The sequence below is a fragment of the Notechis scutatus genome, chromosome 2 (genome assembly GCF_049901735.1).
Source record: "Notechis scutatus isolate UNSWTSFEM ecotype Mainland chromosome 2, rNotScu1.2, whole genome shotgun sequence".
Classification (NCBI taxonomy): domain Eukaryota; kingdom Metazoa; phylum Chordata; class Lepidosauria; order Squamata; family Elapidae; genus Notechis; species Notechis scutatus.
This window is the reverse complement of record NC_142010.1, coordinates 12,660,177-12,680,718: the sequence shown is the minus strand read 5'-3', so window position 1 is coordinate 12,680,718 and position 20,542 is coordinate 12,660,177. Positions and strand designations below refer to the sequence as shown.

The window sequence follows — 20,542 nt, the reverse complement described above, 5'->3', positions numbered from 1 at the left end:
GTGGGCGCGGGGAAGGGCGCGCCAGTCTGGCTCGGGGTCCCGTCCGGGAAGCCCTTTTCGCCCCCGCGGCCCCGCCGAGATGCTGCCTCCGTGGCTGCTGGTGATCCTGGCGCTGAGCGGCCCGCCGGCAGGTAAGGCCGCGCCCCCACGCGGGACCGGGGGAGCCGTGAGAACAATCCACCCCCGTGGGACAGACGCGCCCGCCCTCGGAAGTTGTGGGAGCGCTGGACTGGCCTCTGTCCGAAGTGGGGCAGGGTCTCCCGCCTGGGCGGGGTGGTGGGGGTGGTGGTGGTGGTGGTGAGGGTTGGACTAGATGACCTTCAGGGTCCCCTTCCAACTCTGCTTGTATGTGATCCCCCCACGGGTCCCTTTCCCCGCCACAGCAGCCCTGCCTGCGGAGGGGGCTCTCTCCGCCCAAGCGCACCTTCAGGGGCGAGGCTCCCGGGGGATAGAGCCGGTGGGGGGGCAGCCGCCAGGCCAGGTAGAACCTCCGTGGCCGCCGGGAGTCTATCGGGGAGTTTCAGCCGTCCGGAGGGGCTCCAAGAGAGCACGGGGGAACTCTCGGGGAACCGCTTAGTCCGCGCGGAGGGGCCATGCACGGGGGCGGGGGAGGTCGGGGGTTGCGGGGGTTGGAGGGTCTTCTGGGCATGTCAAGAGCGCGTTTCCTGGCCATCGAGTTGCTCTCTTCCCCTCCTCCCGCCCCGTTTTCGCTTTCTCTTTCAACCGCCGGGACGGAGACGGAGCGCTGAGGGAGGGGGAGTTTGCGTCTCTCTTGCCTTCCAGCAAGAGGGAGGGGGAGAGGGAGGGGAGACAGGGAAGGAGAAGGAGGAGGGAGGGAGAGAAAGGGAGAGAGGAGAGAGGGAGAGAAAGAGGTAGGGAGGGAGAGTAAGGGGGAGGGGGAGAAAGGGAGGGGAGAGAAAGGGAGAGAGAGGGAGGAGGAGAAGGAGGGAGGGGGAGAGGGAGGGAGAGAAAGGGAGAGAGGGAGAGAGAGAAAGAGGGAGGGAGGGGAGAGAAAGGGAGAGGGAGAGAAAGAAAGGGGAGAGAAAGGGAGAGAGGGAAGGAGGAGAAGGAGGGAGGGGGAGAGGGAGGGAGAGAAAGGGAGAGAGGGGAGAGGGAGAGAAAGAGGGAGGGAGGGGAGAGAAAGGGAGGGGAGAGAAAGGGAGAGAGGGAAGGAGGAGAAGGAGGGAGGGGGAAAGGGAGGGAGAGAAAGGGAGACAGGGAGAAAAAGAGGGAGGGAAAGGGGAGGGAGGGAAAGGGGAGGAGGGAGGAGAAAGGGAGAGGGAGGGAGGAGGAGAAGGGAGGGAGAGGGAGGGGAGGGAAAGGGGGAGGGAGAGAAAGGGAGAGGGAAGGAGGAGAAGGAGGGGAGAGGGAGGAGGGAAAGGGGAGGGAGAGAAAGGGAGAGGGAAGGAGGAGAAGGAGGGGAGAGGGAGGGAGGGAAGGGGAGGGAGAGAAAGGGGGGAGGAGAAGGAGGAGAGAGGGGAGGGGAGAGGGAAAGGGGAGGGAGAAGAGGGGGAGGGGAGGAAAGGGAGAGAGGAGGAGAGAGGAGAGGAGGGAGGGAAAGGGAGGGAGGGAGAGAAAGGGAGGAGGGAGAGGAGGAGAAAGGAGGAAGGAGAGAAAGGGAGGGGAGGAAAGGGAGGAGGGAGGAGAGAAGGAGGAGGGGAGGAGAGGAGGGAGGAGAGATGGGAGGGGGAGGAGGGGGAGAGGAGGGGAGGAAGGGAGGGAGAGAAAGGAGGGAAGGAGGAGGAAGGAGGAGGGAGAGGAGGGAGGAGATGAGGAGGAGAGGGGAGAGAAAGGGGAGGGAGAGAAAGGAGGGAGAAAGGGAGAGGAGGAGAGGAGGAGAAGGAGAGGAGAGGAGGAAGGAGGAGGGGGAGAGGAGGGAGGAGGGATGGAAAGGAGAGGGGAGAGAAAGGGAGGAGGGGAGAGAAGGGAGGGGGAGGAGGAGGGAGAGAGAAGGAGAGAGAGGGAAGGAGGAGGGAGGGAGGGAGAAAGGAGGAGGAGATGGGGAGAGAAAGGGAGGGAGGGAAAGGGAGGGGAGAGAAAGGGAGGAAGGAGGAGAAAGGAGGAGAGGGGGAGGAGGAGAGAGGGGAGAGGGAGAGGAGAGGGAGGGAGAGAAAAGGGAGGGAGAGAAAGGGAGAGAAAGGGAGAGAGGGAAGGAGGAGAAGGAGGGAGGGGAGAGGGAGGAGGGAGGAGAGGGAGGGGAGAGGGAGGAGAGGAAAGGGAGGGAGAGAAAGGAGGGAGAGAAAGGAGAGAGGAGGAGAAGGAGGAGGGGGAGGGAGGGAGAAGAGGAGGAGGGGAGAGGGGAGAGAAAAGAGGGAGGGAGAGAAAGGGAGGGGGAGAGGGAGGGAGAGAAAGGGAGGGGAGAGAAAGGGAGAGAGGAGGAGGAGGGAGAGGGGGAGAGGGAGGGAGGGGAGAGGGAGGGGGAGAGAGGGGAGAGAAAGGGGAAGGAGAGAGAAGGGAGGGGAGGAAAGGGAGAGGAGGGAAGGAGGAGAAGGAGGGAGGGGGAGAGGAGGGAGGGAGATGGAGGGGGAGAGGGGGAGAGAAAGGGGGAAGGAGAGAAGGGAGAGGGAGAGAAAGGGAGAGAGGGAAGGAGGAGAAGGAGGGGAGGGAGAGGGAGGGAGGAGATGGAGGGGAGAGAGGGGAGAGAAAGGGAGGGAGAGAAAGGAGGGGAGAGAAGAGGGAGAGAGGGAAGGAGGAGGAGAAGGAGGGAGGGGAAAAGGAGAGAGGAGGAGAGGAGAAAAGAGAGAGGGAGAGAAAGGGGGAAGGTGAGAAAGGGAGGGGAGAGAAAGGGAGAGAGGGGAGGAGGAGAAGGAGGGAGGGGGAGAGGGAGGGAGGAGATGGAGGGGGAGAGGGGAGAGAAAGGGAGGGAGAGAAAGGGAGGGGAGAGAAAGGGAGAGAGGGAGGAGGAGAAGGAGGGAGGGGAGAGGGAGGAGGAGATGGAGGGGAGAGGGGAGAGAAAGGGGAAGGAGAGAAAGGGAGGGAGAGAAAGGGAGAGAGGGAAGGAGGAGAAGGAGGGAGGGGGAGAGGGAGGGAGGAGATGGAGGGGGAGAGGGGGAGAGAAAGGGAGGGAGAGAAAGCGAGGGGACAGAAAGGAGAGAGGGAAGGAGGAGAAGGAGGGAGGGGGAGAGGGAGGGAGGAGATGGAGGGGGGAGAGGGGGAGAGAAAGGGAGGGAGAGAAAGGGAGGGGAGAGAAAGGGAGAGGGAAGGAGGGAGGGAGGGGAGAGAAAGGGAGAGAGGGAGGGAGAGAAAGGGAGAGAGGGAGAGGGAGAGAAAGAGGGAGGGAGGGGGAGAGAAAGGGAGGGAGAGAAAGGGGAGGGAGAGAAAGGGAGAGGGAAGGAGGGAGGGAGGGGAGAGAAAGGGAGAGAGGGAGGGAGAGAAAGGGAGAGAGGGGAGAGGGAGAGAAAGAGGGAGGGAGGGGAGAGAAAGGGAGGGAGAGGGGCCGCATGGACTGGGCTTCCCGGAGGCGTGCCTGCTGCCGACTTCGCTTCCTGGGACGCAGCTGCCCCCACGCCTCCTGGGGCCCTGGGATTTCTCTCCCCGGGCGACCCCCGCCAGGACCGCTGGGCCTTCCCCGGGAGAAGGGCCGGGGTCTCCGGGCAGCAGGGTCCCTCCCGGGCGGCACCGCAGAACCCAGGAGAACTCCCTGCCTCCGGAGAGCCCCTGACTGTGGGACCCGCAGCTGCTCCCCCTCCGGAGCGGCCCTCGGTGGGCGGGCAGGGGGCCTCCCGGCAGCTGCGCCCTGATCCCCGCTCCCCTTACACCCCCGCCCACAGGTGGGTTCGTGCTGCACCTGGAGACAGACTGCCTCCTCTCGGCCGACGGGCAGCTCCTCGAGCCCACCTGGACGCTTCTCTTCAACAAGATGCCCTTCACCTGCTTCGACTTCCAGAGCGGGACGTTCGTGCCCTGCGGCCTGGGGCCCTCCTACCCCTGGAACTACACCGGGGTGCCCGTTGCCCAGTGGCTCGTGCAAACCTTCCCACAGCTGCCAGTAGAAGCCGCCCAGCAGTGCCAGCAGCAGGGCCAGTCGCTCTGGGCGAAGACCGGGGACAGGCAGAGTGAGTGGTGGGTGGGGAGATTGGAGCATTTGAAGCGGGGAGGGGCTTCCGAGGGGAGAGGGGAGGAGATCAGTGGGGGTCAGAGAGAGAGAGAGAGAGGGCAGGGAAGGAGGGAGGGAGGGGAGAAGGAGGATGATTGAGAGGGAGAGAGAGGGTGGGGGGGAGAGGAAGGGAAGGAGAGAGGGACTGAGAAAAAAGGAAGGGAGAGAGAAAGAGGGAGGGAGAAAGAGGGAGAGAGAAGGAGGGAGAGGGAGGGAGAGAGGGATTGAGGGGAAGAGAGAAAGGGGAGAGGGAGAAAGAGGGAGAGGAAGAGAGGGAGTGGGAGGGAGGAGGAGAGTGAGAAAGATAGAGGGAGAGAGAAAAAGGGAGGGAGAAAGAGGGAGGGAGAGCGGGGGAGAGGGCGCAATCCAGCCTCCACCTGTCCGTCTTCCTTCCTCAGCTCCGCCAAAGGTCCTAATTTCCCCGGTGGCCCCTCAGAACACTCCGTATCCCATCATGCTGGCCTGCATGGCCTGGGGCTTTTACCCAGGGGATGTCAACCTCACCTGGCTCTGGAACGGGCAGCCCCGTCAGGGACCACCTGGACCCCGTGCAGGTCACCAGCAACGGAGACTGGACCTTCCAGGCGCGGCTGACGCTGCCGGTCGACCCCGAGAAAGGGGGCAGCTACACCTGCGCCGTCCAGCACCACAGCCTCCCTGCGCCCCTCACGGCTGAATGGGGTGAGTGAGAGGGGGACGACACACCACCCTGCTTGTCAGCTGCCCTGGAAAGGGGGCCTCTGTCCAGGTGCAGAGTTCTCCTCTCGCAGGGCATTGCAGGGACCTGCCCGGGAATGGAGGCCCCCCGAACTGCGAGCCTCACTTGGGAGCGCCCGTCCTGGTGACATCGGAGGAGCCTGTGGGACTCTCCCCACTGGGGGCCTGAGGGGGTGGGGGGCAGGGAGCGGGAGTCAGCCTGAAGAGGCCTAGACTAAATTCCCAGAATCCCTCGGGGGAGGGGCCTGTGTGGCAGCTGCGGCACTCTGGGAGTTGAAGTCCTTGCACCTCAACGGTGTCCTAGGGCTCTCCCCTTCCGGTGTCATCAGCTGAGGATCCTCACCCCTCGAAGGTGGGGACCAGAAGCATCTTCATCGGCATCGGGGGAGGGAGGCCTTGCGTTGGGCCAAAGAGCCCGAGGGGGAGCCCTCTCCCCACGAGAAGGGGTGAAATTAACAGCCCCTCTCCCTTTTCCGCCTTGGCTCAGCCCCAGGCCTCCCCACGGAGCTCTGCATCAAGATTGGGGTCTCTGTCGCCGCGATGGCGGTGGGGACGGCGTTTCTGGTGGCCGGCTTGCTCCTCTGGAAGCGCTCCAGGCACCAAGGTGAGTCCCCCTCTGGGATCAGAGGGGAGGGGCCCCATGTGGGAGCCCCGGGGGCTCTGGGGGAGGGGCTCTTCTCCGCAGGGAGGTGGGGCTCCTACAGATGCTCTCCGGGGGACACCGTGGCTCCCCCCATCCCAGAGGGCAGGGATCTCAGCCACGGAGGGCACGGGGGAGGGGCTAACCCCAAGGCACAGAGAGAGGGGGGGCGCGAGGGAGGAGGTCTCTGGCATGTGGATGGGGAGGAGGGGAGTTGTAGTGCAGCAGCAGCAGCAGCTGCGGAGTGGGACTGGGTGAGGGGGAGGCAGGCGGACTTGGGCGTGTCTTAGGGCTGCCGCTCCTTCCCGGGATCCCCTCACTGCTTGGGACCCTCCCCAAAACCTGACTCCTCTCCTCCTGCAGGATACTCCCTCCTGGAAGGCGAGAGCTACCCCCGTGAAGGTGAGTCTGGCAGCGGACAGGGAGGGCCCCACACGGACGGGCCCCCACCCGCCCATGTTTGAACCCCAGGGCTCCCCTCTCCCCCTTTTGACAGCTCCAGGAAGCTGCTTGGTGAGGAGGGGCTGGGCTGGGGGGAGGGCTGCACCCACCGGGGAGGGCTCCCCGGCCAGAAGACCCCTCCCTCCATTTCTCTTCCTGCCCCCACCCACCGAGACCAGCAGGAGACATCCTTCCTCCCCCTTCAAGGCCTGACCCGAGTTTGGTCCTTGTGGGGCTCCGGAGGGGACGGGTGAGGAGGAGGTCCTCACCCCTAATTTCCACATTTGCTGCAACAACAGATTCTCACCCTTCCCTCTCTCTCTCTCTTCCCCCTCCACAGGTCGGTAGCTTTCGGACTGCTCTCCTCCCCCCCAGCTCAGCTGCACCCCAGCAGCCCCCTCCCCCCCTCCCGGGCGCTTTTATCCTCAGGGAGAGGGGTCCCCTCCCTCCCCGCAGAGAAGACCCCCGAATACAGCTGCGGCGGCCACAGAATGAGGACCTGGGACCCCCTGGCGATTCTCCCCCCCGCTTAACGCTTGTAGATGACGGGTGGGGGGAGGAGCTGCTGGCTCTTGAAGCCCCCTCCCCCACCTTTCCTGCACCCTGGCTCCTCCTCAATAAATAGAAAGGTTGCCTCCAGCCACCCCGTTGCACAGCCTGATGGTGTTGGGAACCTTTCAGGTGGGGGAGGGCAGGGGGATTGATTTTGGGGGTGGGGGGCTTTTTCCAGGAGAGGAAGTGGCTGGTTTCACAAACACAACCTTGAACTTGGGGCAGGAAGTGTCACAGGCAGCCGCAGACTCTGCTCCCTCTGGTGGGGGGAGCAGCGGAGGGAGGGGCTCTGCCCCCCCGCGAGGCCTCCAATGGCAGCTGGCAAGGTGGGAGCCCCCTCCCAGGGGCAGAGGGAGGGCAGGGCGAAGGCGTTTCCCGGCTTCAGCCTCTCCGACCTTCCTCCCCCATCACAGCCTTCCCCCACCCCCGTGGCTGAGTCTGCCCTGGGCAGCCACGCAAGCAGCCCCTTCCGTGGCCCCCTTCTCCTCCCCCTTTCCGGGGCAGGTGGTGGTGGGGGAGGGTATACAGGCGAGTGGGAAAGCCCCCTCCCGAAAGCTGCCCTCCCCAGCCCTAAAGAAAGAGGAACCGAGAAGGCCAACGCCTTCCCCTTCGCTGGGAGAACGCCCCCATGGGTCTTTTCAAAGCCGGAAGAGCTTGGCAAGGCCAAGGCAGGGGGGGTGGTAGAAGAAGGGGGGCCCCTCAGCCATAAGACACCCTCCTCCCCCAAAAAAAGAGGGTGGGGGCTCTTTTAAGAGAATTTGGCCCCAGGGTCCCTAGAGTGAGAAACACGACGGGACGAGAGGCTGGTCCCAAACTGGGATCCCAAATGGACATTGGCATAAAAAGCGATTCCTTTAAAGGAGGGGAGGGGGGCATATGACCTGACCCCCCCCTCCTCCTCCTCAGCACAGGTCAGAGCTTCCCGGGTGGGGGGGGTGGGGGTGGAGAGAAATCCAGTTCCTGCTTCTCGGATTCCCGGAACGTTCCGCCTTCTGCCATAGCTCCGGATCACCTCTTGGTCTCCCATCCAGGCTGCTCTTTTCATCACACAAGCCTGGGCTACAATGAGGGGCGCAGGCAGTTCAAACCCCCCAAAAGGACACAGGTGGGGCCTATAGGCTGTCCTGCCAGTTCCTCTTTCAGGGGCATCTGAGCAGGGCCTGGAAGCCAAGGATTTGCACCCCAAACACGAAGGCCGAGCACCCCCCACAAGTAGGACAGCCAGAGCCCCCGCCCCTCACAAGAAACCCCCCGTCTAACCCCAATGGGCTGCCCTGCCCAAAGCCCCCTCTCCCCTTGGCTGAGTCCCCCAGGCCTCGGGCGGGTATTTCTGGGCCCAGGATGATGGGCACAGGTAGAGCCAAGAGAGGGTCCTCTGAGGCTAAGGGGAAGGAACCTCCCACCCGACCCTCCAGGGCAGTTCCATCATCCACAGCTGGGCAGCCTATGGACAGGACGGAAGATGCTAAGTCTCCAAACATGGCCCCTTTAAGACTGGTGGACTTCAACTCCCAGAATTCTCCAGCCAGCTCCGCCCACCAGTCTTAAAGGAGCCAAGTTTTGGGTTCTGGGGAAGTCCGCCAGTCTTAAAGGGGCCAAGTTTTGGGTTCTGGGAGTTGAAGTCCGCCAGTGTTCAAGGGGCCAAGTTTGGGGTTCTGGGAGTTGAAGTCCGCCAGTCTTCAAGGGGCCAAGTTTGGGGTTCTGGGAGTTGAAGTCCGCCAGTCTTCAAGGAGCCAAGTTTGGGGTTCTGGGAGTTGAAGTCCGCCAGTCTTCAAGGGGCCAAGTTTGGGGTTCTGGGAGTTGAAGTCCACCAGCCTTAAAGGGGCCAAATTTGGGATTCTGGGAGTTGAAGTCCGCCAGCCTTCAAGGGGCCAAGTTTGGCATTCTGGGAGTTGAAGTCCACCAGTCTTAAAGGGGCCAAGTTTGGGTTCTGGGAGTTGAAGTCCGCCAGTCTTCAAGGAGCCAAGTTTGGGGTTCTGGGAGTTGAAGTCCGCCAGTGTTCAAGGAGCCAAGTTTGGGGTTCTGGGAGTTGAAGTCCGCCAGTCTTCAAGGAGCCAAGTTTGGGTTCTGGGAGTTGAAGTCCGCCAGTCTTCAAGGGGCCAAGTTTGGGATTCTGGGAGTTGAAGTCCGCCAGTCTTCAAGGGGCCAAGTTTGGGATTCTGGGAGTTGAAGTCCACCAGTCTTCAAGGGGCCAAGTTTGGGGTTTGAAGGCCAGTCTTCTGGGTTCTGGGAGTTGAAGTCCGCCAGTCTTCAAGGGGCCAAGTTTGGGATTCTGGGAGTTGAAGTGGGCCAAGTTTGGGGTTCTGGGAGTTGAAGTCCGCCAGTCTTCAAGGAGCCAAGTTTGGGGTTCTGGGAGTTGAAGTCCGCCAGTCTTCAAGGAGCCAAGTTTGGGGTTCTGGGAGTTGAAGTCCGCCAGTCTTAAAGGGGCCAAATTTGGGGTTCTGGGAGTTGAAGTCCGCCAGTCTTAAAGGGGCCAAGTTTGGGGTTCTGGGAGTTGAAGTCCACCAGCCTTAAAGGAGCCAAGTTTGGGGTTCTGGGGGTTGAAGTCCGCCAGCCTTAAAGGGGCCAAATTTGGGGTTCTGGGAGTTGAAGTCCACCAGCCTTCAAGGGGCCAAGTTTGGGGACCCCTGTGCTAAGAGGATCTCAGGCCAAGACGAAAGTCAAACCTCAGATGGATCCCCCTGGCCCTTTGAACCTCCCCTAGACAAAGACGCCACCGGGCAGCCTCCCCCCTTCAGCCCCCATGGGGTCTGGCCTGTTTTGTCACCCCCAGGAACATACCTCCCCCAAAAAAGAGGAAGGCCAAATACAGTTTCAAAGGAGCGAATATTGTCGTCACAAAAACAGCTGCAAAAAAAGGAGGAAACAAAACTTCGCCCTTCCCCCAATCGCTCCTCCTCCCCCACCCACTGGAGGGGAGGGGCGGGGTAGAGCAGGAGCCCTCCTCCCCACCCCAGGCCTCCCTGGGAGGGGGAACCCAAAAGCGTGGGCCTCTCTGATCCTCACCCCGTTGACCTGGGAAGGTTTAACGGGGAGCAGCCCCCTCAAGCGAAGCATCTTCTTGGAGGCCCCTTGAAGGCCAGAGGGGTGTCCCCCCCCACTGCCCCCCCCCTCTCCAGTTGCTGTCCATCAAGCTGGGGCCCCCACCCTGCTTATTTCTGGTCCTTGGTGGGGGCGTAGTACAGCTCCAGGGGCCTGCTGAGTTTCCAGTATTTCTCGTTGACCAGCTCCAGGGTAGCCGAGCCGTTGAGCGTCTGCAATAGAGGAGGGAGGGGTATCAGTTGGACGGTCCCAGACCCTCGGCCTCCCCGGGTGAAACCTCCCCTAGGAGGAGGAATCCTCTCCCTGTGGGGAAAATAGGCAACTCGGGGGAGCGAGTCAAGCTGCAGGGACGCACCCGAGGGCATTGGAAGCTCCCCACCCACCCACCCTCATCAAGGGACCCCCGACTTTCTGGCCACCTCTTCCCACCGGCCCTGCCCCCCCACCCCACCCCACAGGGGGGCTCCCGCTCACCGTGAAGGCCCCTCCGGCCGTGGTGATGTAGATCGTGTATTGCTTCTCGCTCACGTCCTCCAGGGGGTGGTTTCGGGGCCCAGGCGGGGCCTCCTCCAGGGCGCGCAGGGCCAGGTATTTGGACAGGTGGTCCACCGTGGCGTTGGCAGTGGTCTTGACGTACCTGCCAGCCCGGGGGAGGGGGAGGGAAGGTCAACTTCCCCCATCTTCCACAGGGCTTCTTCAGGCCTCCCTACCAATGCAAGGCCCCTCCCCCTCTACCCTGAAGAGCCTCTCGCCTGCTCACCTGGTCTGGGAGTAGCCCCCCTTCTCCACCAGGATGGGGTGAGGCCTGAAAACCAGCTCGATCTCGCTGCTGCTGGCCTCGGCCCCGGGATCGGGGCTGCCCCGCCCGCCCTCGTGGGAGGTCTCGGGCTCGGCACACGACTCGTCCGAGGCCCGTGACCGCTTGCAGCTGGGCCCGGCCTCCGGCTGGCTGGGGGCCGAGGTGTTGCTGAGGTGGGACCGGCTGTCGCAGTTGTCCTCCGCCCCGCTGAAGGTGTTGTTGTCCGACTCCTGTGGGTGCTTCCGGACCCGCTGCCCCCTGGCGGAGGACAAAGGCCGAAAGAGCGAGGAGGGGGTGTGGGTGGGCACTGTGAGGAACGCCGGGTCTCCCCTTTCGCCCCCTTGTTCTGCCCAAGGGATTACCCTCCTCCCCCAGAAGGAGACCGGGATGGAAGAATGCCTCCTGCCTTCGGTGGAGGTCAGACTAGAGCAGAAGTTGGCAACCTGCAGCTCCGGAGCCACATGCGGCTCTTTTGGCCTCTGCTGTGGCTCCCTGTCGGCTCCCCTCCCTGTCACTCCTCGCCCGGCCTGAGAAGGGTGATGGCAGGGGAAGGAGTCTCGCTCCGTATTCCAGAGCAGGAGGTGGCTGGGTAGGAGAGAGTGACTTCGAGTTGGCCACACACACCCCCAGTCACACCAGTTGTTAAATTATTGGGCTCCCGGTGTCCAAACGGGTCCAAATGGCTCTTGGAGTGTTTACGGTTGCCGACCCCTGGGCTGGAGGACGTCCGAGCCCCCTTCCTAGAGGAACTCGGAGGGGAAACATAAGGGGAGCTGTCATTGCAGATTGGGGGGCTCGCACCCAAGAAAGCAACTCCTAAATAATGGGTGACACCCCCCCCAAAAAAGAACATTTTAGAAGTGATTTCTGGGCCGAGTGGCATTTGAGGCCCTACTTTGCTTCCGTCTGATGGGGAGAGGCTCCCCCCAAATTTTGAGGCTGAGGGCGGCCCAGAGAGGGAGGGGAGGGTCCCCGGCCACCCCCTACCGGTTCATGGCCTGCATCTTGAGCCCTTCCTCCATGCTGCTGCGCAGGGCCTGCTGGTTATGGAGCCGGTTGAGCTTGGCCAGCACTCGGTCCTGGTGGGCTTCGTACTCGTCGCGGCTGGGGTAGATCTTGGAGATGAGGGCGTCGAAGTTGGGATCAGGCGCAGGGAGCGCTTGGAGACCAGCTTCTTCCGGCAGGTGGGGCACTCCTTGTTCCTGCGGGAGGGGAGCCAGGAGGAGGACGAGGAGGAGGCGCTGGGGTGGCCCTTCGGAGGCGCCCAACCCCAACCCTCGTCCCACGGGGGGGGGCCCCCTACTCCTACCCACTGCGCAGGGCGGTGACGATACAGTCGGAGCAGAAGCGGTGCAGGCACTCCTTGGTGGTCATGGTGTGCTTCAGCATGTCCAGGCAGATGGGGCACATCAGCTCGCTGTGGAGGCTGCGCGGGGACACCGCGATCTCCGTCCCGTCCATGATGGCCTCCTGCGCGGAGAGACGGAGCGGTTATTGGCAAAGGGTTAAGGCACCTGCCGCGATCCGAGCTGCTCTTCGATCTGGCCCACAGGGGCTGCCGGGGGGGAACGGCGAAGGAGCTGACGGCCAAAGTGAGCTCCGGAGCACCGTTTTGGGCTGGGACGGCCTCCCGCAGCCCCCTCTGCCGGTGAAAATGGAGCCCGGGAAGAGTCTGGGAGGCCACTTTTGCCCTCCCGGGCCCGTTTTCACCAGCAGAGGGGGCTGCAGGAGGCCGTCCCAGCCCAAAACGGAGCTCGGAGCTCACTTTGGCCGTCAGCTCCTTCGCCGTTTCCCCGGCAGCCCCTGTGGGCCAGATCCAAGCACCCCGCAAGCTGGAGCCACCCCACGGGCCTTGAGCTTGACAGCCCCTGCTGTCTGGGGCAGCCCTTGGCCACGGCTAGCCCATCCCGGTTCAAATGCCAGTCTTGCCCAGTTGCTTCTGGGCCCGGGCCTCATAGGGGCCTGGTGGCAACCGGCAAAGCCCTCCGTGGCTTGACGGTCTGCGGGGGAGAGGCCATGCCAACCAAGAGGCCAGGCTGGGGTGGGGGGGGAGGAGATGCCCCACCTCCCCCCCAATTCCGTGTGCCAATGTTTGGAGGAGGGTGGGTGGGATGTGCCCTCTCTCCCTATCCTGAGGGCGTTCCCAATTTTTACGGAGGGGAATTGGTGTGCCCCCCTCCTCCAAGGCGCCTCATCAGGAGGGGGGCAAATGAAGGCGCCCCTTGGCTGGAAGCGGCGTCCGTGTGCCAGCCCTGTGCCAGCTGTGCCCATATCCTCCTCCGCCCCCGCTCCCCCACCCGACGGTCCCTCACCTGGGGGTGCGGTGCAGTTCGTACAGGCTGAGCTCCCAGGTCTTGCTGGTGGTCTGGGCGTTGGCCGGGGCGGCCATGGTAGCGCTGGGGGGTCAGCCGGGAGGGGGCCTGCGGGGGCGGGGGCAGAGCAGGGAGGGGAGCCCCGGGGTGGGCGGCTCCGCGATGAACCCTGCAAAGGAAGGCAGAGAAATTCCAAGCCTCCAAGGAGCGACGGGACCCCCCCAAGGAGCCCCCCAGATCCCAGAAGGGAAGACCCGGAAGGGGGCTTTGGAGGTCATCTAGTCCAGCCCCGGACCTGGCCTGGTTCAGGGCTTAACAAGAGCTGGGGACGGGGGGCAGGAATCTTGGCTGATCGGCTTCCCCTGCTGCTAAGGGCCGTCGCCCATCAGCCCCAGTGGCCGGGGAGGATGGGTCCTCCCGCACTTCGGGGGTTTTGAAACCCCCAGGGCTGGCCAAAAGGCCGTGAGCCCAGCAGAGGGGCCTGGGGCACCGGGAAAGCTTCCTCCACCCCCACCCCACCCCCGTCCCCGGGAGACCCCGATGGAAGAAGCCTGCGACCCCCGCCCCCTCCCCCGTTTGCCCCAAAGGAAAGAGCCGCCTCCCTGGCTGGGAAGGGCCGGGATGCGCTCTGTGCATGCCCAGAGGCCCCCCTGCCCCGTCCCTCCCTCCCTTCCCCCCTTCCTCCCTCCTCCACCACTACCCCGCCCCTCGGCGGGGCCATATCTGCCCACGCTCAGGAGCCCCCCGCTCGCCCGCCGCGCCGCTCTCCAGCCGGCGCCCTCTGCACATGCTCGCCGTCCCCGCCGCCCCCGCCGCCGCCGAGCGCTTAACAAAAGAGGCTCCTCCGGGCGGGGCTCCCTTCGGGGGAAGAAAAGAGGGGGGTGGGCTCCCCTCCCCCACCCCCACTGCAGCGCCCCTCCCCCACCTTCTTTCCCGCCGCGGGCGGGGGGGGGGAGGCTCTTCCCGGCTCTTCCGTCCTCCGCCTCCCGCTCCGTCTTTCCCTGCCGGGGAGGAGGAGGAGGAGGAGGAGGAGGGGAGGACGGGCGGGCGAGGGTGGGAACCTCCGAGAGCGTCACTTCCCCTCCCCGCCCCGTGACGTCACCAGAGGGGTGTTTCCCCCCGCCAGCCGTCCGCCCGCCCTCCCCCCTCCTCCTCCCGGACAGCTGCTCCGCCAGCAGCCGCCACCCCCACCCCATTTCCCGCAGGTGCAGAGGAGCCCCTCCCCTCCCTCCCCCGGGGGAGGGGAGGGCGCAGTGTAGTTGCTGGACGGTGGGCGGGGGGGCTGCTGGGGGCAGCCGGATCAGTTCCGCCCCCCCGCGGAAAGTTTGGATTAGGGCAGGGGGTCTCCGAGCTTGGCCCCTTTAAGCAAGGTGGGAGACCCCCGGATGAAGGGGCGCCTTTCCCCCCTCCCACTCGTTTTAAGGGGGGGCATTCTCCCTCAAGGAATCAGGAGTGTCTGACCGCCCCCCAAAAAAAAGAAAAGGACGGGGGGTGTTTCTCGGATGGGAGATGACCCTAGCCCCCCTCAGCCCCCCACCCACCCGCACCCCAGCCAAGGCTTGCAGCGGGCTGGGCCGGCTTCCTTGATTTTATTCCCCCCCATCCGCACTTTTTTTAAAAAAATAAATACATTTTATTGATTTTACAATGAAAACAAACCGACAACATATACACAAATGAAAGAAAGGAAAAGGAGAAAAAAAAAGGAGAAGAAAATAGAAAGGAAAAAATAGAACAGGATGAAATTTTTCTAATGGGTGGCCCGTTAAATCTGATACATTCGCCGGAAAGAAGGGGGGGAGGAAAGTGAGGTGTTTTTCCTTCTTCTTCTTCTTCTTCTCCTTCTCCTCCTTCTTCTTTCTTCCTCTTCTTCTTCCTCTTCCTCCTTCTCCTCCTTCTTCTTTCTTCCTTTCTTCTTCCTCTTCCTCCTCCTCCTCCTTCTCCTTCCTCTTCTTCTTCCTCTTCCTCCTCCTCCTTCTCCTTCCTCTTCTTCTCCCTCTTCCTCCTCCTCCTCCTCCTCCTTCTTCCTCTTCTTCTCCCTCTTCCTCCTCCTCCTCCTTCTTCTTTCTTCTTCTTCTTCTCCTCCTCCTTCTTCTCCTCCTCTTCCTCCTCCTCCTCCTCCTCCTCCTCCTTCTTTCTTCCTCTTCTTTCCTCCTCCTCCTCCTCCTCCTCCTCCTCCTCCTCCTCCTTCTTCTTTCTTCCTCTTCTTTCCTCCTCCTCCCTCCTCCTCCTCCTCCTCCTTCTTTCTTCCTCTTCTTTCCTCCTCCTCCTCCTCCTCCTCCTCCTCCTCCTCCTCCTCCTCCTTCTTTCTTCCTCTTCTTCTTTCCTCTTCCTCCTCCTCCTCCTTCTCCTTCCTCTTCCTCCTCCTCCTTCTCCTTCCTCTTCTTCTCCCTCTTCCTCCTCCTCCTCCTCCTTCTTCTTCCTCTTCTTCTCCCTCTTCCTCCTCCTCCTCCTTCTTCTTTCTTCTTCTTCTTCTCCTCCTCCTTCTTCTCCTCCTCCTCTTCTTCCTTCTCTTCCTCCTCCTCCTCCTCCTCCTCCTCCTCCTCCTTCTTTCTTCCTCTTCTTCCTCCTCCTCCTCCTCCTCCTCCTCCTCCTCCTCCTCCTTCTTCCAAGCCTTTAATCTGACTGGAGGAAAAGAAAACGGGAGCGCCTGGCCCATCTGGAACTCTGAGCATGGCCGGGGCGGGCCCCACCAGGCGATCCCAGGCCGTGCCCCAGGTGCATCCGGGATGAGGTTTTTCAGGGCTCCTTGCTGATCCGGGGCCGGCGGGTGTGTGTGTGTGTTGGGGGGCTGTCCATGGGGGTTCTGGCTTCGAGATAAGAAAGCCCCTTGGTGGAAGAGCGACACCCCCTCCCCAATTGCCCCTGGGGAGGCCCCCTCTCCCTTCCCCAAAGGACTGAGGTGGGGGTTGCAGCCAAGCGGGCCAGCCGCCCCCTTGGAGCCCTTTGGGGTGGGGGGCGAAGGGGATCCTCCCTCCTGGCTCTGGCCTCCCACAGCCCCCCCAGCCCCATTTCCAAGGAACAGAGCCAGGAGTGGTGGAGGGGAGGATTGACCCCAGGGCCAGACCTGGCTTTGACCGCTGAGCCGGTCTCTGGGTGGAGTGGAGGGGGTGAGGGGACAGACGGACAGGAGACAGAAGGCGGGACTGTCCTGGGCCGGCAGAAATGCCCCCCTCCCTCCCAATGGGGGTGGGGGTTTTCCCTTCCAGGAAAGACGGACCCTGGGAGGAATTAAAGGCCAGCTACACACACACACACACACACACACACACACACAGTGAATTATGGGTGGTGTGGGGGCAAAGAGACCAGTTGGGCCCAAAGCCTCTGGGTTTTTGTTGTCCTCTGCGGAGGGGCGGCCGGAGGGAGGCCTGGCTGCTGGGAAGGGCCGGCCGGACAGAGCGGCTGGCAGGATCCTGAAAGGGCCGGGACCACCCAGGCGGAGCCCGCCCACCCCGGCACAAGAAAGGGGCCTGAGAAGGGAGAGGGGAGAGGGGGAAGGCTGAATGAGGCTCAGGGGTGGGGACCATTCTCGGCTGGCCCCCCCCCCCCAAACTCCCCTCCCAATGCTTACGGAGGGATCAGCAACCAAAGAGATGGGAAATTGCTGGATCAGAGCCGCCCAATTTTTTTGGAGGGGGGGAGGAAGATAAAGGGTGTCCATTGCATTCAGAAAGAGAAGTGGGGCTTCACCCCATTTTACACCCCAGGAAAGTGAGGCCAAAAGAGACCTGGAGAGGGAGAAGGGCGCCCCCCCCCCGCTCCTTTCCCTGCTTTCTGAGGAAGGGGGGGGGACACACAAATGGAATTGGGGGGAATGGCTGTCCCGCAGTGGCTCCATTTCCTTGCTCAAGCTGTCCAGAGAACAGCTCCCGGTCAGTTTCCAGCATTCCACAGAAGGTGAGAGACATCAGGGAAGAGCAAGAGAGGCCCTGCATCGCTCCGGGCCGCACCCTCCAAGTGGGATTGCCCCCACTTGGCCACGATGGAAACTGGGATCTGGCATCCGATGTTGTTCTGGAGCCCAGAAACGTACGGGGCTGCCATTCCCTGCTCACACGGGCGCCCCTCCGCCCAGGGGGTTGCACTCTCGACAAAACAGCAGTGCAGCCGCAGGGCGGATCTGGGTTCTACCCCTTTAAGAGGTGTTTATATCAAGGCAGCCATTAGAAGGCGTGTTGTTCTCTCTCCTTCGTGTCCGGTATTCATGGCAGAGTTCTCCGTGCGGAGTTAAGAAGAAGAAAGATTGCTTGTAAGGCATTTTGTCTAAGTAGATGTCCTTTTGCATACAAACCACTGTTAAGGATCTCTGCGTGCTGGGTTTTTACTCCTGGGTTGTCTCAAAATAGGAGTCTCCTTTGGGACCCCCTTTCCCTTGGAGGGACGGTGGGGGGGCAAAGCGGGAGGAGGAAGTGCTTGGGGGTCACAGCCAAAAGGGCTTTGGATTCAGCCTCGGGAGTGCTGTGTGGGGCGGCAACTGGTGGGAGAAGGAGTGTTTGTGTGCCCACATGGACCCAAAGCCCCCCCTCCTCAACTGAGAAAGAAACACCCCTTGAATTCTGTGCCTTTCGGGCCGCTGACCACCAACCCCGGCTCTTGATGTCCAGACTCAACTCTCGGTGGAGAGACAAGAATTGCGTTTGGACAATCACAAGCCAGGGCTCCAGGTTTTGTGGGGAGGGTGGAGGGAACCTGAGACCCGGAAGGCCCCGGACGTCCCAAGACAGCTGTGGCCCGGCCAGCTGCCCCTCCCAAGACAGACGCCCCTGCCCGGTTGTTTGGGTGTGTGCTGTCCGGACAAGTATATCAGTCATTGAGATAGTTCAGTTAGAATGGGCAGCTGTTCCCTTAAGGGAATGCCTCATGGGAAATGGAGTTCATGTCACGTGGTCACATCGGTCATCCTGATTGGTCACTGAATTGACCCTTGGTTGGGTTGGAGGTAGTTCCTTCACTCTTGCCTGGACCCCAGCAGCGGCCGCTTGCTCCTTCGTCATGGGATGAAAAGATCCCCATTCTTTTTACCCTATGAAGTCAGCTCTACAAAGAATTGGACGTTAGATGAATCTCAACGTAACCGTGAGTTATATTTGAGGATGCCTTGGGAGCCAACAAAGAAACTTTGTACGGAAGCCTTTGTAGAGTTTAATCCGTCTGCCTTTATATTCAGCCAGGGATTCAAAAGGCAGAGCAGTGAAAGAATACGGCTCTTTCATCCCCTACAGAACAGGGTGTGTGTGTGAGTCTTTCCTGGGATAGTACCTAGAATAACAGCGGTGGAAGGGCACCTTGGAGGCCATCTAGTCCAACCCCCTGCCCAGGCAGGAGACCTTAGGCTATTTCACACAAAGGGGAGTCCAGACGCCTCTTGAAAACCATCCAGTGATAATAATGGAGGAAATGAAATGGAATTGGATTGATTGTTAAAGGGGGGATTTAATATGAATATGACTATTATTAGTCGAGCTACAAGGACTTGTCAAATATATTAAATATAGTTATGTTTTATCTGTGGCTAAAGGAAGGATATACCTGATGAATGAAACATTATAAGAAAGAAGAAAGGAAAGAAAGAAAGAAAGGAAGAAAGAAAGAAAGAAGAAAGAAAGGAAAGAAAGGAAAGAAAGAAAGAAAGAAAGAAAGAAAGAAAGAAATGAAAGAAAAAAAAGAAAGAAAGAAAGAAAGAAAGAAAGAAAGAAAGAGGAATGAAAGAAAGAAAGAAAGAAAGAAAGAAAGAAAGAAAGAAGAAAGAAAAGAAAGAAAAAAGGAAAGAAAGAAAGGAAAGAAAGGAAAGAAAGAAAGGAAGGAATGAAAGAAAGAAAGAAAGAAAGAAAGAAAGAAAGAAAGAAAGAAAGGAAAGAAAGAAAGAAAGAAGAAAGAAAAAAAGGAATGAAAGAAAAAGAAAGAAAGAAGAAAGAAAAAAAGGAAAGAAAGGAAAGAAAGAAAGAAAGAAAGAAAGAAAGAAATGAAAGAAAGAAAGAAAGAAAGAAAAGAAAGAAAGAAAGGAATGAAAGAAAGAAAGAAAAGAAAGAAAGAGGAATGAAAGAAAGAAAGAAAGAAAGAGAAAGAAAGAAATGAAAGAAAGAAAGGAAAGAAAGGAAGGAAGGAAAGAAAGGAATGAAAAGAAAGAAGAAGAAGAAAGAAAAAAGGAAAGAAAGAAAGGAAAGAAAGGAAAGAAAGAAAGAAAGGAAGGAAGGAAGGAAGAAGGAAGGAAGGAAGGAAAGAAAGAAAGAAAGAAAGAAAAGAAAGAAAGAAAGAAAGAAAGAAAGAAAGAAAGAAAATATATTAGGGAATATTCTTGGGAACTGTAGTGGCATAACTGAAAGTTAGAATTGGGATGAAGTTGGAGAAAATGATGGCATTTTTAAAAAAATAATAAGATGATGTAAGAAAAAAAAAAAGGAAATAAAACTTCGAATGAGGGAGACAGCAAGTATACTTGAATAATACGAGGATTAGCATAAAGGAATTAATATAACAAAATATTGACTATATAAAGGAATAAGAGATTAAATGGAATGGAAGGATATGAATTCAAGTTTGAATGACGTAAGGTTATGAAAAATAGCTTCTATAGGATTATTCATATGTTATTGGATGTCAAATGAAAAGCACTCAGCTGTTATATCGTTCACCCATCGATATGCAAGCCAAGAGGAACAAAGAAACCATCCAGTGATGGAACAGCCACAACTTCTGGTGGCAAGGAGTTCCCCTGGTCCCTTGTCCTCCCTGTTGGCAAGTTTCGCCTTCGGTCCAGGTGGCTGCTTCTCTCCTGGATGAGCGGCTTCCGGCCCTGCCTTCGGGGGGGCTTTGGAGAAGGGGTGGCCCCCCTCCTCTTCTTTTGGGGGCGGCCCCTCAAAGAGTGGGACCCGGCCATTGTGGGCCCCGCTGCCCTTCCTTTGCTCTGGACCGGACATCCATGGTTCCCTCGGGCCGGCCAGAATAACCTGCACTTAAGGCCCTTCCCATCCTTGGTGGGCGCTATGGGCAGCCACCCTTGGTCTCTGGTGGGGGTGGGGGTGGGTGTGTGTGTCTCCTTCACAGCTTTTCTGAAGTTCTCCTGCGGGGAGGGCGGAGCTTTGGCAGGAGGTCTTCGTGATGTATCGGAAAGGTGCCTGCAGGTTAGGAATAGGACCTTGGCCCAGACCAGGCGAGAGACTGTCTGTGTGTGTGTGTGTGTGTGTGTGTGTGTGTGTGTGTGTGTTTTCTCCCAAAGCTTGTGAAGCTGGAGGGGCAGGTCCTCTTGCCTTGGGCCTCAGGGGCCAGAACAAGGGCAGCCTTTCCGAAAAGGAGGGCAGCCTTGGAGGCGGTTTCCAGCGTCCCCTAAAACCTCTTTCTCTCTCTTTCTCTTTCCTTCTTTCTTTCTTCTTTTCTTCCTTTCCTTCCTTCCTTCTTTCTTTCTTTTCCTTTCTTTTTTCCTCCCTCCCTCCCTTTTCCTCCCTCCCTTTTTCTTTCCTTCCTCCTTCCCTCCCTCCCTCCCCCTTTCTTTTTCTTTTGTTCTTCCCTCCCTCCCTCCCTTTCTTTCTTTTTCTTTCTTTCTTCCCTTCCTTCCTTCCTTCCCTCCTTTCTTCCTCCCTCCCTCCCTCCTTCCTTCTTTCCTCACTCCCTCCCTCCTTTCTTTTTCTTTCTTTCTTTCCTCCCTCCCTCCTTTCTTCCTTCCTTCCTTCCTTCCTTTCCTTCCTTCCTTCTTTCTTTCCTTCTTTCTTCTTTTCTTCCTTTCCTTCCTTCCTTCCTTCCTTCCTTCCTTCTTTCTTTCCTCCCTCCCTCCCTTTCCTCCCTCCCTCCCTTTTTCTTTCCTTTCCTCCTCTCTTTCCTCCCTCCCTCCCCCTTTCTTTCCTTTTTCTTTCTTTCTTCCCTTTCTTCCTCCCTTCTCTTTCTTTCCTTCCTCCTTTCTTTCCTTTCCCTCCTTCCTTCTTTCGTCCCTCCCTCCTTTCTTTCTT

The 20,542-nt window shown here is 59.7% G+C and overlaps 2 protein-coding genes across 2 annotated transcripts; one reads left to right on the top strand and one right to left on the bottom strand.

Moving 5' to 3' along the window:
* LOC113432232 (class II histocompatibility antigen, M beta 1 chain) lies at window positions 1-6,362 on the top strand. The gene is given in 7 exon segments (XM_087954310.1): window positions 1-131; window positions 3,771-4,055; window positions 4,495-4,613; window positions 4,615-4,777; window positions 5,301-5,417; window positions 5,817-5,855; window positions 6,235-6,362. Coding segments are annotated over 7 exon segments (783 nt in total). The 5' UTR covers window positions 1-79; the 3' UTR covers window positions 6,243-6,362.
* A 2,896-nt stretch (window positions 6,363-9,258) lies between these two features.
* RING1 (ring finger protein 1) lies at window positions 9,259-13,612 on the bottom strand. The gene is given in 8 exon segments (XM_087953388.1): window positions 9,259-9,700; window positions 9,963-10,125; window positions 10,249-10,545; window positions 11,275-11,437; window positions 11,440-11,489; window positions 11,597-11,760; window positions 12,602-12,683; window positions 13,525-13,612. Coding segments are annotated over 7 exon segments (1,014 nt in total). The 5' UTR covers window positions 12,677-12,683; window positions 13,525-13,612; the 3' UTR covers window positions 9,259-9,598.
* Between the last annotated feature and the right edge of the window lie 6,930 nt (window positions 13,613-20,542).